This window comes from Perna viridis, chromosome 11, assembly GCF_037379345.1.
Source record: "Perna viridis isolate PV_CMFRI_1.1 ecotype Kerala chromosome 11, ASM3737934v1, whole genome shotgun sequence".
NCBI lineage: Eukaryota > Metazoa > Mollusca > Bivalvia > Mytilida > Mytilidae > Perna > Perna viridis.
The window spans coordinates 24,125,238-24,140,534 of NC_142455.1; the positions used below are offsets into that span (position 1 = coordinate 24,125,238).

The 15,297-nt window shown below is 34.4% G+C and overlaps 1 protein-coding gene and 1 pseudogene across 2 annotated transcripts; one reads left to right on the top strand and one right to left on the bottom strand.

Annotated features, from left to right (window-relative positions):
* Nucleotides 1-604: 604 nt before the first annotated feature.
* Nucleotides 605-12,959, bottom strand: LOC148603455 (amine sulfotransferase-like). 2 transcript variants are annotated; one of them, XM_088552313.1, is made up of 6 exons: nt 12,789-12,959; nt 11,990-12,165; nt 11,275-11,607; nt 10,645-10,742; nt 1,373-1,544; nt 605-1,031 (listed from the first exon to the last, which is right to left on the bottom strand). In XM_088552313.1, exons 1-6 carry the CDS (start codon nt 12,803-12,805, stop codon nt 919-921), a joined length of 909 nt encoding a protein of 302 aa, XP_088408439.1. In that variant the 5' UTR covers nt 12,806-12,959; the 3' UTR covers nt 605-918. The 2 variants fall into 2 exon arrangements, with proteins under 2 accessions (XP_088408439.1, XP_088408440.1); XM_088552314.1 differs by having other exon boundaries at nt 11,990-12,320.
* On the top strand, nt 5,815-9,005 carry LOC148603456 (uncharacterized; annotated as a pseudogene).
* Nucleotides 12,960-15,297: the final 2,338 nt, after the last annotated feature.

Genomic DNA, 15,297 nt, shown 5'->3' on the forward strand with positions numbered 1-15,297 from the left:
TTGGATCTGCAATATATCATGATACTTTTTTTTATAAAAGTTAAAGATTGAAGTTTCTGGCGGGATTTTTCCAGTACTTTTCTGTAGTAGAATCCAAACAAATTTAAAGTGTTAATTTCTCCAGTGATCAACTTTCATTTGCGTTCTTATTACCGAATATAGTTTCTATGTGGCCTATTTTAGTAAGCACTTAAATTTGCTATTAAGAAATGCATGAATCACTAATTTTAAGATTCTGTCAGGTTTTAAAGCAGACTGATACCAAATTTTAAGTTTCAATATCTCCAGTGAACTACTTTCATTTGCCTTCTTCTTGTCAAATACAGTTTCTATGAGGCCTGTTGAAACACTTAAATTTGATTTTAAGAAATGTTTGAACCACAAATTATAAGCTTCTGTCAGGTTTTAAGGCAGAGTTGTACTGAATATCTTATTTGTATTTCTATTGTCTGTTTAAGAGCAGATTGCTCATTTGTATTATCTGCTATTTTTTGTATATTTTTACTTTGTCCTTTCAATATAACTGTACTCCTTTGTCCAAGCTACTGTATCCACCACTAGCCGTTCTCAATAATTGATTTTTCAAATTTAATACAACAATTGGTAAATTCGACAACTTTATTGATAAAACTGTAATGCCACTATTGATATATGCGGTACACCATTACATACATGTATGCATACATACACAAATTCATATATACATACATAAATAGATACATGTATGCATACGTACATACATGATGATAAAATGAGTAAGTCTGATATTAGTATGTAAACTCCCGCGTCCGTATTTTGAGACCATTTTTTCTATAATTAGTAGGACAATCAGCTAACAAACATATTCAAGCAAAAAATAACTATCTATAGATGAACAAATAGATGAAATACAGTATTGATATCACTAATACATCCAGTCTAAAGAGCGTACGTAAACTGAATTTTGCAATCTTTCATAATTTTCTGGTAGTGTTCATCGAATCGTTCGTTCTGTGAAACGGTAAACCAGTTTTTCCAGTCACCAACTTGACCTTAAAAGAAACCAAAACAAATTTGTAAAATTCTTACATGCTTTGTGACAGCTACTATTTTATATTAAACGGTACAGTGTAAAATTGATTATTCTAGTAAACCAGTCATAGTATTACTCTAATTCATTATAGTAATTATAATAGAAATCACACAAAAAACCAAAAATAGCTAATTCAGATTTTCAAGCGATTTTTTTGCATTCACTGTGACTTGAGCAAGTTCCGGGGGTTGCATGAGGTAACCACCTATTGAAGTAAAACACAAGTAAAACGCTCAATTGCGATAGCTAATCTGTGGGAAACAATACCGTACGATTTCAGACACATGCGAAAGAAGTTACCTTTTCTATATAGACTAATGTTTGAGCCTTTATCATTAAGTAGCGATGTAGGATCCGTCCTATTTTTCTTCATGTTATCGAAGCTGCATTGATCTGCAATTTCATCTGCCAATTCTTTAGTACAAGGGACAGCCAGAAATTCTGCCATCTTAAGAATATTACCAGCTAAATTCTGCAAAATATATTATTCGACTGGGATGCAAATGGAATAAATTTATTTGCCGTGAAGAAACGAGCTGTATACAGTTGTAGAGAAGAAACGAGCTGTATACAATTGTGGTGAGGAAGCGAGCTGTATACAGTTATGGTGAGGAAGCAAGCTGTATACAGTTATGGGGAGGAAGCGAGCTGTATACAATTGTGGTGAGAAAACAAGCTGTAAACAGTCGTGGTGAGGACGCGAGCTGTATACAGTTATGGTGAGGAAGCGAGCTGTATACAGTTATGGTGAGGAAGCGAGCTGTATACAGTTATGGTGAGGAAACAAGCTGTAAGCAGTTGTGGTGAGGAAGCGAGTTGTATACAGTTATGGTGAGGAAGCGAGCTGTATAGTTATGGTGAGGAAACATGCTGTAAACAGCTATGGTGAGAAAGCGAGCTGTATACAGTTGTGGTGAGGAAACAAGCTGTAAACAGTTGTGGTGAGGAAGCGAGCTGTATACATTTGCGGTGAGGAAGCGAGCTGTATACAATTGTGGTGAGGAAACAAGCTGTAAACAGTTGTGACTTTCAAAATATATCAACATTTAACCTTGAAAATAAGAATGTTCTGTAACTAGTCCGTACTTTTGTCTTTTTTTTTTGGCATAAATGGAGCGCAGCGGGATAAGAGAATAGAAAACGTTTTTTATAAGCAACGGGTGTTTCTAGAAAAGCAGAGGACGCTTACGCTGCCGGTGTACCTGGTCCATGTTCCCAGTTTTTAGTGGAGTCCGAGTTGCTCATTTGCTTTTGTTACTTTGTATGTATGATTTTAGTTACTCAATTTTCTTTGTTGTGTGTGTCTGTTTTTCATGTCTGGTCTTTGTCCCTGGATTACATTTTTTTGATTACCGCTATAACCTTGGTTCCCTTAATTATTCTCTCACACAAATAGCAAAAATCTGTGAGTTTCACGAGGAACAAGTGTAAGTACGTATTTCTTCATAAAATCGCTGCAATTGATAGACAGTCTTACTATACTCGACGTCAGCTCGGCTACAACCATCAAGAATTAATTTTAAAAGGCTAACAAACATGTTTATTGTCACCTACCTGTGTTTAAAATGCGCATTTTATTTGACACATTTGAAATTACGAAATAATTTCTCCCTATGAGGTCAATCATCCAAATTCGTCGAGTTTGTAAATTTGAATGGCAAAAATTACATTGTCAAAGTCGTCATTTTCTTTCGGATGGGTTGCTACGGAGATGATGTTTATTTTATGTGGTTTGTCTAAAGACCGATGATTCTAGCGTGCACTTCCGGTATCTTCGAACTTCTCGGGCGTGTTGACCGTTTGTCACATAAGAATCCGATGATAACGGTAGCAGACGATCTTTGGGAAACAGAATTATATTTCTTTGTTGAGAGAGAGAAGTACTGAAGATGGTGAAAAAGGAAGATCAATGTAGAGTTATCCCAATTCATTAAAAATGTAGTGCTGCAATATGCTCACTGCAAAACAAAAGCTAAAACTGTTCAAAATCGAACATCCAACAGTGCAGTACTGGCACTGGTACAGAATGAGCTTGTGTCATCTTATTTTCAATGACTTAACTGTTACATTTTTGAAGAATGACGTGAAAACCCTACCCCCTCTTTTGAAAGGAAAATGTGATAACTTTTAAGCAAGTATACGTTGAATAACTGATGAACCACTTCAAAACAGTAATCCAGTAAATTAATTGAGTAGCTAAGTAAACAAAGTAAATAATTTTATTTCCAGTGAAGGATCCAAGTAATATAAAAAATGTGGCACAGACTGCCCTTGGTATGCCCACTCAAGAATTTTCCAGAATTGTTCCTGTAATATAAAACTTTTTGTCAGTGAAAGAGGGACTGCCACCCCTTGAATATTCTTATGTTTTCCAACTCTACAGCCAAATATTAACGAAAGTCTTATCAACCTTATGTGATAAGGAAAGTAAGGAAAAAATTATACATGTACTACAGATCCATAGGACAAAAATGATTTGACAAAACAAATACAAAACTGACCCTTTGCGTCAAGTCTTACCCTATTCAAAATATTCAATGTAATTATATAGTATTGAGGTAAATTTGTAGAAAATTGATATTGCAGAAGAAACAACTAATTCTAATATAAATAAAGTGTTTCGCAAGCACTTTTAACTGATCCATTATTACAACTGGGCCTCTTTTTCTATATAACAGAAAATCCAGTTGAATTTTCCCAAGCCAATATTTGTGGTTATGTACATGTACACACATAAGAAATCATAAAGAACTTCATCAAAGCTTCAGTACTTTCTGAATAATCATATGGTTACTTTTAATCCCATTTCAAAGTTTTAATATGTAATTCATTGAAATAAATTAAAGTCAAATTGAACATTTTTTTAACCCAAAGCAAAGTTTAACATTTAAAAATAATATTGCACATATTCAAATTCATTAATTTGTCAAAAAGAGTACTAGTAATTAGGCCAAAATAAAAAAGGATCCTAAATTCTCATCCCTTTCCATTTTTGTTCACCCTTCACATATATAATAAATTTGGTAAAAACATATGAATGTCTCAAATGGACTATACAGTACTCAGTATTCTATTCTACCTCAGACTGCGGTTTATTTCAGGGATTTTGTCTTGTCTGACCCTGGATTACATTCGTTTGATTACCGCTATAAACTTGGTTCCCTTGATTACTCTTTAGGTTTAAAAAATTTTAAGACATGAAGCAGAAAAAGGGGTGAAAAAACAGGCATATTCATGATCCATGGACAAGAGATTTACTATACAGGGATCGTATTGACATATAAAGGTTTCCATACTACCAAGGAAGGCTGGAGTTAATTTATTTATGTAAAACCTCGATCCTTTTCGGAACAAGGGTCCCATTGAAGTGTTCTTAGCACTGAAAGGTTTTTTATTCTTTTTAATATAGTACCATACATTCAATTTCAAAAATTGTGTGATGTACCATAAAATAGAACTGTAATCATAAAATGCATTTCTCATATAGGTCTCACTAACCACTTCTAACGTTTCCATTACTTTACATGTTAAAAAAGTAATTTTCAAAGTTTCACTGTGAATTCCCAGTACAAATGACATCTTAAAGTTGCATATCATTGCGAAGCTGGGAAAATAAGGCTTTCAAAATCATCATGCTAATGGTACAATGATTGTAGAATTTTTTTTCAAAAATTTACTTGAATAAATGATACTGAAAATCCACATTTTCACCTTTTCTGCTAACTGACAGCATGGAGGCAAACAATAGTTATACATTTTGTAGTAAATTACATATATGGTTTTAAAGTACACATTCTCAGCTTTATTTTGACTACTTTTAATCAGAATATACACAAATAATGCACTTACGATGCATAGGTCTAGGTTCAGTGTGTTTTTGGTACTATATATGTGGTGGCCATTTGCCCCAGAAGTGGCTAGTGAGACCATGACTTAGAACTGTCTTTTATCTTAAATGTTTAAACTGATTTTTTTTTTAAATACCTATTTCAGAGATATGCATATCTGTTAACCTGTGGGAGATCAAATTTTGTTTCATTTCACCTCTTTCATATTTTTTGAAAACCTGTCCAAAAATTAATTTGCAATTACAATAAGAAAATAATTCCTAGATGTACATAAGATTTAAAAAAAAATGTCATTTTTATCACTTTTAATTTTCCAGCATATTTACTACATTTAATCCTAAAACCAGATATTTAACTTATCATCTTTCAAGGCAAAAATTTACAAAAGAAGTTCCTGACCAAAACTGGTGACATAAGGTATTGTAATCCTGAAGGATAAAAAAAACAAAAAAAAAGTCAGAAACTGGCATTTTACAGACATCTGTATCAAACCTGTAATATGAATCTCCCAAATAAATTGTTCAAAAGGTTAATAAGTATGTACTTTAACTTGCACAAAATGTTCTGGTTTCAAATTTTGTGCAGCACCCTGCAAACTGTTTTGTTTATTATTGAATGCAAATTCATAATTTCATCAATATCACAATTTTCATACATGTATACATCTGTTACAATGATAAATTAGACTATTCATTTAACTAATAGAAATGAAAACTTATCACAAGACAAATTATGAAAATATGTGATTCTTTTACATGTAATCATGTTTATGATTAAAAATTCTGTACATGTAAACAACTTGGTACATTTGTTTGGTATTACAGAGCACTTATATGATAAATTAAATATTATAATAGGTTTAAAATTTATAGAAGACTTTTTTTGTATTTTTAAATGATAGATGTAGTAAAACAAGTACTCCAATTTTTCAAGATGGAGGAAAAACAAGGCCGCCCATGGTACCTTAGCAGCCCTATGAGCCGTTTAGCTAGAGCAACTGGTAATATTTTATGTTCCCCATATGCAGCGGGGAAACATTGTTTTTGTTCTTACCTTAATAATTCTTCTTTCTGGTACACCTTTAGTACCAGTTTTTATAACAGACATACAAAATGTAATTTACTGCATGCATATTACTTGAAGTTAGTAGAGGTGGATGCAGTATTTTAGTTATTCACTTATTATCGAAGTTCAAGGGAAACAAGACAGTTTTTAGTGAAATTTAAGAAGAGAGATTCCTCCAATGAATCTGCACCTGGTTAGAAACCATGAAATATTTGCAGTACATGTATGTTGAAAAAAAGCACGTGCAAATACTGATAACTTTAAGATATCATAATAAAACAATGCTTTTAAAAAGACATTATTATAAAATCCTATCAATTTCGAATTCACATCTAATTAAATGGAAATTTATTGTACAAGTAAACAATTTAATAATTTTTTATTTTACAGGAATGAACATTTACACACTGAAAACATGGATGAAGAAAGAAAAAGAGTTGAATGACCCTGTGCAGGATGAGGTCAAATCTATCCATCAGGCCACTGTCAAAAAACCTGTCACCAACAAGCAGAAGTTGGATGATTTCGACAAATGTGTGGTGAAGAGTACTATCTATGATAGGCATAAGAAATCTCTTCCTGCAACCTACAGAAAGCCTTGAAGAAGAAAGACATTGTTGCATCAGTATCTACTGTGGCAAGAACAGTGAAGCAACTTGGGTTTCAGTAATTCATGTACTCACTTCTTTCTTAACCCCCACAAAAAATATACAATACATTTGCATTTCCTGTAAATGTCAAATTTATATGCACATATACATGCTAATATCATATTTAGTTGTGCATATTACCGGAATATTGTGATCCCCAATTTTTTATACGAGTTATGCCCTTTGAACTTTAAAATTTTCCTAGAATCCTCATAAATTACCTTGTTAGAGAAACTCCTCTGAAACTACTGAACCAACTGAACCAAAAATGGTTAGAACATTTTGCGAGGGGAAGGGTACGGAAACATATGTTTTTGCAGACAAAAACAAACTTTAATATTCCTAATGATTCAATTTTAGTATCGAAATTCAACAAGTAGAAGAGTCACAATTCCAATACGAAATTTTGTCTCAAGGAAGATGATAGACATGCTTTTTTATGCAATGAAAAATGAAAAGGTGTTACATTTATTTTTAAAATTAAAGAACATTAGTAAGCACACTCAGAATAACCTACAGGCATACATTTGCACTCTCATAGTACTACCAGGCCTTACGTTAAGAGGCGATATAAGGTACTTCTACCTTTCTAAGCTACTGAAAGATATTTTCTGAATTCAATTTTAAAATTTCATATATGTTTATAAAAGAAAATGTTGAAAAGTACCTCCTACAAAACAAAACATACCTGCATTGCAAATAATGATGAAACCCCCGTATTAAACGATAAAAAATGGTCTCCCTTGACTGACTTTTGTGAAAGTCAATGTAATCCAAGATTTTATAGGTAGTAACCATGGGCAGATACAGGATTTTAGATAAGAGGGGGCGCACAGATAAAATTTCGGCGAGCCGAGCGAGTCGAAAAATTTTTTGAGGTTAAATTTTGAAATATTCTTCTATAGTGGTTGCAATGTAGGTATCTTTTTCGGTAAAGTTAGCGAGTTTCAACCTAAAACCGCCTATACCTATGACAATCCATACTTTGCAATTTTTTTTTATTTTATTTTTTTTTTTTTTTTTTGGGGGGGGGGCACGCCCGCCACGCCCCTGTCTAAATCCGCCCCTGGTAATGTATTTATTTCAAATGCTAAAATCTGACATCTTATCTTTGTTTTCAGGTTTAATGAGAATGCATCAGAAAGAAGATTCATTTCAGAGCATCCTGACATTGTGCTGTGGCGTCATACATACCTTCGCAAGATACGTAAGTTTACGCAACAATGCCGCAATATCGTATACTTGGATGAGTCTTGGCTGGATACAAATCATGTGATCAAGGGAGATTGGCTCGATGTTCCCAGTACTTCCATGTTAGTTTTTTAGCCACACTGTAAAGGCAGTTCTCGTAAGATACCTGCCGGTAAAGGTACAAGATTTATAATCCTTGATCCAGGTTACAAGGGTCAAGGCCTCATCCCTGGGTGTGGTCTGAACTTTGAATCTAAAGCCAATAGTCAGGATTATCATGACGAGATGAATAAGGAGCACTTTACAGAGTAGTTCAGACACCCTCCTCCAAAGATTGCCCCCTCAGTCTGTGATCGTAACGGACAATGCTCCGTATCACAGCCACTTGGATCCTGACTTTAGGGTGCCAACAAAAAGCTCCAAAAAGTCAGATATCACGGCATGGCTGGAAAAGAACAATGTTCGTTAAGATATAAAAATGAAAAAGGCTGAATTAAGTGATCTTGTAAGTCAAAACAAGCCTCGTCCAAAGTATGTGATTGATGACATTGCATCAGCTCATGGCCATGAGATTTTACGATTACCTCCTTATCATTGTGAGCTCCATCCAATCGAAATATTTTGGTCTAACTTGAAAGGCTATGTAGCTAGTAGAAATACTACCTGCAAAAAATCAAATTGCATCAAGCTTTTCAAGGAGGCCAAGTCCCATTTTGATGGTCAGACCTGGGACAGATATGAGACGTGATAAAGAAGTATGAGGAAAAGATCTGGCAGATGGACGGACTCAGAAATGAGGACATGCCACGTGTGGCTTTTACTGTGACGGACGATACCGACACTGATGACAGCCAGGAAACTATTCCGTACTGTATTTCGGATGTGGGGGAGGGTGATGACTCAGAAAATGACAGTGACTATGACTATATCTCTGATGACATCGATCCGACTGGTGAGATTTTGTGCAGCACCCGTGGCAACGCCGAGCCACCGAAGTCCATTCGGAAGGAGAAACACATTGATTGGTTTCACTGTGATTTGTGTGTTCGGTGGGTGCACAACAGGTGCAGCACAAAACATGCTCTTGCAAGGAATGTATGTCTTCGGTGCTTTTCCATTCTTAACCACCGGGACTTCAGTCAACCACTGATTTTGCCACAGGAAGATACTGAACAGTAATGTCTTTCTTGAAATTGAATAAGCATCTTTTTGTGCACGTACAAGTTAAATAAAGACCATTTATTCCTCATTATAATAGAAAATTTTCGAAAATTAATAAAGAGAGATTGATAGTCTCAAGTTTAATCTTTCACCTTATATTGAATTTCAAATATTTTTTTCTTAATCATATTTATCTTAACTACATTTTGTATACTTGTACATGTAAGTATGACATGTCTCATTCTACTCTTCGAGGCAACTGCAGTTCGGACATGCTTACAGTTTGGGATTTTTGTACATCTCTAGATCATTCTTCTCAACACACCTTTGTCTAATATTCAGTTACTGCTTGGGAAGTGATGATTTTTGGACAGCTGGCTTGATGGCTACATCAGCCCAACCGGCACAGTAACTCATAGGACAGTACAAACTTAAATCTGTGATATTGAAACTGTGAAATGAAGCAACATATTATGTATAATTTTTTTCATGAATGTATTTATATTTTAATTTTAATTTAATTATAGTTATTTGTTTATAAAATCAAACTTAAATGGTAAATTCTTATATCATACTGTTGGTTCACATCTTTGTTCCCGTGATAGATATTATGTTAGATATTGTTAAACAAAAGTAGCGTGATATTTTAATGACAGTAATTGTCTTATAATTGCATCTTGTAATTATTTATGTATTTATATTGCATGTACTTTCATTCTACTTTGTTATTGTTAAATATTTGACATTTAATTATATCATTTTCATCTCTGATGTTTTCAAGTCTTTAATTTACATGTATAAGGAATGAATTTCCAAAAAAACTTCCCTTTGTGCATAATATTTCATCAAAGATATTTGCAAATACATTGATGTAATAGTTTGGCTGTACACTCCAACTAAAAAGAGAAATGAAGGGAATCAATATTCTACAGGAGTTAAAAGAATTTATTACTTAATATAGGGAAAACACTAGACAGGGAAAATAGATACATGACATGTACCAAATAATATAACAAAGAAACAAAAGTAAATGAGAAACCCAGACTCAAGCAAAAACTGAAAGCATGGACAATGTGAACCGAAAGATTAAGCATTTTCACCGGAAATCTCCGAACTGTTACGAAAATTGTTTGTAAACAAATAGGTACCGTAGAAACCAAGATGGCGGCTTTTTGAATAGGATTATTCCGTAAGGATTTTTATTGGCTGATCAAAGTGCAGAAGCGTCCTGTGAGTACCGCCTACTATTAGACATTGGATATGAGTTGTAAGAAAGACAACTCTAGTTCCGAATCGCAAATGTTACGAAAAGAGAAATTCAAGACAATAACGAGCAACATCTGACGTCGAGTATAAAGTCATGGAGAAGACCTTCATCAATCCCCAACAACTGTTCTTACATTAAAGCAACACTTATCACCTTTGATATCGCCAGTGCCTTTACATACACCGTCTATGATGTACCTTTGGGCATTATCCAAACTGTCTGATGATGCCATATTAAACATCAACATTCGTAGCTGTCTACATAAACATTTACAACGCGTCAAAAAGAATGAATGCATTGTGTTTACTTCAAATGGACCAACACTTATATTTATTACTTCGTCAGTGATTTCTATAGTGAGTTGAATTATATAAGTATTGTGATACTAACCCGTTTCAATTCTTCATAGTATACAGGTAGGATATTTTCATTATTTAGTTGCTCTTCATACTCAAGCGTAAAGTTATACCAGCCTCCCAATATAATCCCTTGAAGAGAAAATAAAACATTTGCCGTAATACTGTTGTGAGTATTTTCGTTATTTGAATTAAGCACTTCTCTGTCTGAGAATCTGGCAAAATGTGTATAAGGTGTGGCACATGAAGAAAAAAGACGCAAAGATCTATTTACATTATCCACGTATTTATACCTCATAACTTCAAGAAATATCCATCAAAGTTTACCTTTTTAAAATACTGAAAGATCAAATATAGTTGAAATGCACCATGGAAAAAATTACTTCATAATTAATTTAAATAATTTTTGGGTTGTTTTCCAGATGTATTGAATATAGTTGACCAAATTGAGAAAAATGATGTGCCACACATTTCCTAATTCTTACACTGAATGGTACTTAAAATTACTAGGTATTCCGTTCTGTTTATTATTTAAGCTTAGTGGTGTCGCAATTTGTAAATTACGCAGGAACGCAGATTGTCCCATTACATACTTGATATGTTTTGAGGTAAAGAATATTATATGCAGGATTTATGCTTTGCATTGTATTGCAATAATACATACCCTCAGTTCCAATCACTGATTTTTCAAAGTATTCATTCCAAGTTTTAGCCGTCAAGAGTGGCTGTTTTCCTTTCTGAAAGTTGTAGAATGAGACAAAGAGATCTTTCGGATTTCGTTGTATATACACGATTTTGCCTGTCCCATTCTTCAGTTGATTTGGTAGGTATTTATAAGGTAAATGGGTCATAAAGACTCTCGGGGAGGTTAAGTTGTTTATGTGTTCCATTGTCATGTTCATCTCGAGTACGTGTGCTGGATTTATTTCTGTGCTGTACATGTGTTCCGCCGACTGAGATATAATCATTGAAAGAACCTCGTGTGCCCAGTTTGTACCTAAAATATTACGTCACGAAATGTATGTCAATTTGAAGGATATGTCACGTGTGGCTCTTTATTTCAGTGAGAATGCTTGCTTAAAAAGCATGTGCATTAATAAGCTACACCTTGCAGAGCTTACTTAAAGGCGTGTTTACACTTAATATTTAAGACGATCTGTTGGTGATCTCTGTAAGTATTTGCTATTTTTATTGAGGTTATATGACGGTTCATTTGTTTCACCAGATCTGTTCAGTTTTCTTTGCATGTTTATAACCCATTAAGAGGCATTTCATTCATAACAATTAATTCGTCAACGTGTTTTGTGCAGTTGAGACAGATTTACTGTAATGATGCGGAGCTCTAAAGAAAAGTAAGTTTTGAAAATGAAAAAGTTCACCTGCTTTCGGGTAAGAGCAAAGAAATACATCTGAATCACGACATTCCATATTTGCCCGCATTTCAAACTTCTGTTCAGGGTCCGGTGAAAAACCGGGAAACGGTGGCCATAACTTCCCGTCATAAAATGCAGGTTTTGTTTTCTTCATCATCTCTACCATAGTCCCCATTTTGTCGCTAAAACGTTAAACAAAATATAATTTTGGTACAATGTACATGTAATCGTCAGATGGTGTCTTTGTCTTATTTACTTGTATTTCACTCATTCCCTCATTCCGTCATCTGCACAGTTATATTGCACCATTCAGAGCTTGTATACCAGTTTTTTTTCCCTATATATATATAACAAAACCCTATAAATATACCGAACAAAATAATCAATATCATGTGCAGATGTTTTCAATATAAGCAGGTTTTCATGCTGCCAAAAGTAACGGATCCTGGATTTTAAGGTTGCTGGAATGGAGAATCAGTTCAAGATAATTTTTCCAGAGGTTCCGGCACGCAAGTTTCCATACAAAGGAAGCATCTACTGAATTTGTTATCCACATGTGTATAAATGTTTACACACAGGTGCATTTATTCACATTGATTTGCTATACCTAACCCACATATCGACTAGATTTGTACTTTACAAATACGTTTTATTTTTTTTTAGAAAAAAAAACATGTTTTAAACAATATAGATTGAAATATTTATAATAAAACAAAACAGGAGTCCTAAAAGTATATTTTGCATATATATGCATATAAAATACATTTGTAAACATGCTACGATATTAAACAAACAAAAAACTAACCTGTTATTGCCGTTCATTTTGTCTCCTTTCTCTGCAGCGTAAACAGGTCTATAAATGAATTTAGGTTAGAAGTGTAGTTATATATAGGTCACACCACCGTCAAAAGGTGGAACGCATATGATGTAAATTACTGCGTATCTGTACAAAATGGTAACATTGAAGTGATTCATTTCCGCCAAATTTGAAGTCTTCAAGTTTGTAGACACGTGGTTACGGTCTACCTTATACACTTCCATCGCCGGATTGTAAGCACGTATAAATGGAAAGGTGTGTACGACAGCAAGCCTATTAATATACAAAAGAAAAATGGCTTGTTTCTAACAAATAAAAAAATAGATAAAAAAATGAAAACAAAACAAAAAAAAAAAGACTATCCTGGGGCATTTAGTACTCTAATATGAAATTACAAAACAAATGCAATGCCTCATAATCGAGAGATGGACGTGGGAGGGGTTACTTCATCGCCGCTTCCCTCCCCCAGAACACCGCCTCTTATCCTGACAACCGATTCTTTATCCTTAATCTTACCCCCCCCCCCCCCCGTTATGCTACAACCCATAATCCCCGATTCCCTTCTTTGTCACCCCCTCCTCTTTATCGACCCTTCAAACACCTTTTTCCGTCCCCTATACCTCCATTCCGCACCCTTTCAACCACTGATCCCGTCCCCTTAACCCCCCGTATTCCTACATCTCTGTCTACCCTCCCTAATATTGATTGTAGGACGTAACAAACTGACAACTAGTTGACCTTTGTGTAAGTTCAAATTATTTAATGTCAAAAGGTGGAATGCGATCTGTAAATTGCGTTCCAAATTACGTTCTACATATAAATATATGTTTCATCAGAGATGATGGTATTTTTATGTAAAAAAAAATAAATGTGACCCACCTTTGATCGGTTATATCCTTGTTTTTATCCTTGTTATAGTTTGATCATTATTTATCAAGATGATATCAGGTTTTCGTTAATTATGATTGTGTAGATGTGTATATTTTCATGATAATTAGTTGTATGTCTAGATAAGCATATTTTGATGTAGTCATTGTACCGTTAGTCTTATATCCAGAAGTTTATCTTGATTATGATTTTAAGTGATTTGCTATAGGAAAGGTGATGAAGTACAGTATCATGTTACCCATGTATGATGTTGTTTTAGGTAGTTGTCAGATTTTGATTTTTCGGAAATTGGTGCTAAGTTGGTGCTTAATTAAGGTCCGTTATTTAAGATATGATAATTAAAATAGTTGGTGCTTAGTTGGTGTTAAATTGGTGTTGAGCAGTATATACGGGCTTTAATTTTCAGTTTTGGGGAAAATTTGAAGATTGAAATTAAGTAGTGGAATATAATGGAATAGCCAGTCAAATAAAGGACGGAGACTTGGCATTTTTGGCCGATCAAACTTGATGTTCAGGGATATACAGTGGCAGACTGAATGTAAGATTGGATTTATTTTATGTGGTTAAGGAATGTGTTTTGGGAGACAAGTGATGCAAGAGGAATATTGTTTTTGAAAGTCTTAACTTGTCGTAACTGGAAGTAAACTCGTTATTGTTGATGATGTTTCTTTGACGTTTTGGCGTATACTTGCCTGAACAGGAAGTATTTGTATTCCGGACAATATGTTCCGAGGTTCCGGACAATGGTGCGAGGTTATTGTGAATTATTGACCTTAGTATAACTTGCCTTAACAGGAAGTTATCGTGTTCCGAACAATGGTCTGAGGTTCCGGACAGTGGTCCGAGGTTATAGATTGTATATTGTTGACGATAGTATAACTTGCCTTAATAGGAAGTTATGGCTGTACAGAGAATTCCTCGCTTGTTGATGTCTGTTGTGTTGTTCCCCGTTGCCATGTGGATCCAATCCGATTTAAGAATTTGGTAACTTGATTGAGCGCACCGTATATGTGGGTTTTCGTAATTTCCTGATGTCAAAATAACTTTTCATCTTGTAACATGTATTTTCTGTATAATCGTAATAAATTGTAGGTAAGTGACAATATTATTTATTTTTGGGACCCGCCTAGAAAAATCGTAATAAATTGTAGGTAAGTGACAATTCTCTTTATTTTTGGGACCCACCTAGAATTGTGAGTAACTTGGTTTCTGTGGTTAAAACATATCAGCCAAGAGCTTTGCATATACTCGGTCGCCATGGCAATTGTAAGCAGCAATATTTCAGCTATATCCAGGCGATTAACATGAAATGGATGATGAAGTGAACATGGAATACTGTTGGAAAAAAAATGGAATGGGACACAAGGAGATAGGGTCGACGAATTTCGATTGTCACTGGAAATAGGGAGAGGAGGTGGGTAGGATCGGGCAGTTAGCCTCCTGCGGCGGAGCCCAATGGTTTGTACTCCTAATGAATACCACAGCAGGGTTCTTTAATGTGCGAGAAACGTTTTCTTTGATTTAAAGTCCCATATATTGCCTGCTTTGTTTTATATAAATTTAAATGCATTTCACAAGCAGCGCTGGAAGTAGAATTTGACTTAAAATA

What these genes read in the sequence shown, in the direction of transcription:
- LOC148603455 (XM_088552313.1), bottom strand. An exon ending in TTGCTCTTACCCGAAAGCAG is followed by an intron (nt 11,608 to 11,989) that starts GTGAACTTTTTC and finishes GTAATATTTTAG; the next exon opens with GTACAAACTGGGCACACGAG. An exon ending in ACTATGAAGAATTGAAACGG is followed by an intron (nt 1,545 to 10,644) that starts GTTAGTATCACA and finishes TATATTTTGCAG; the next exon opens with AATTTAGCTGGTAATATTCT.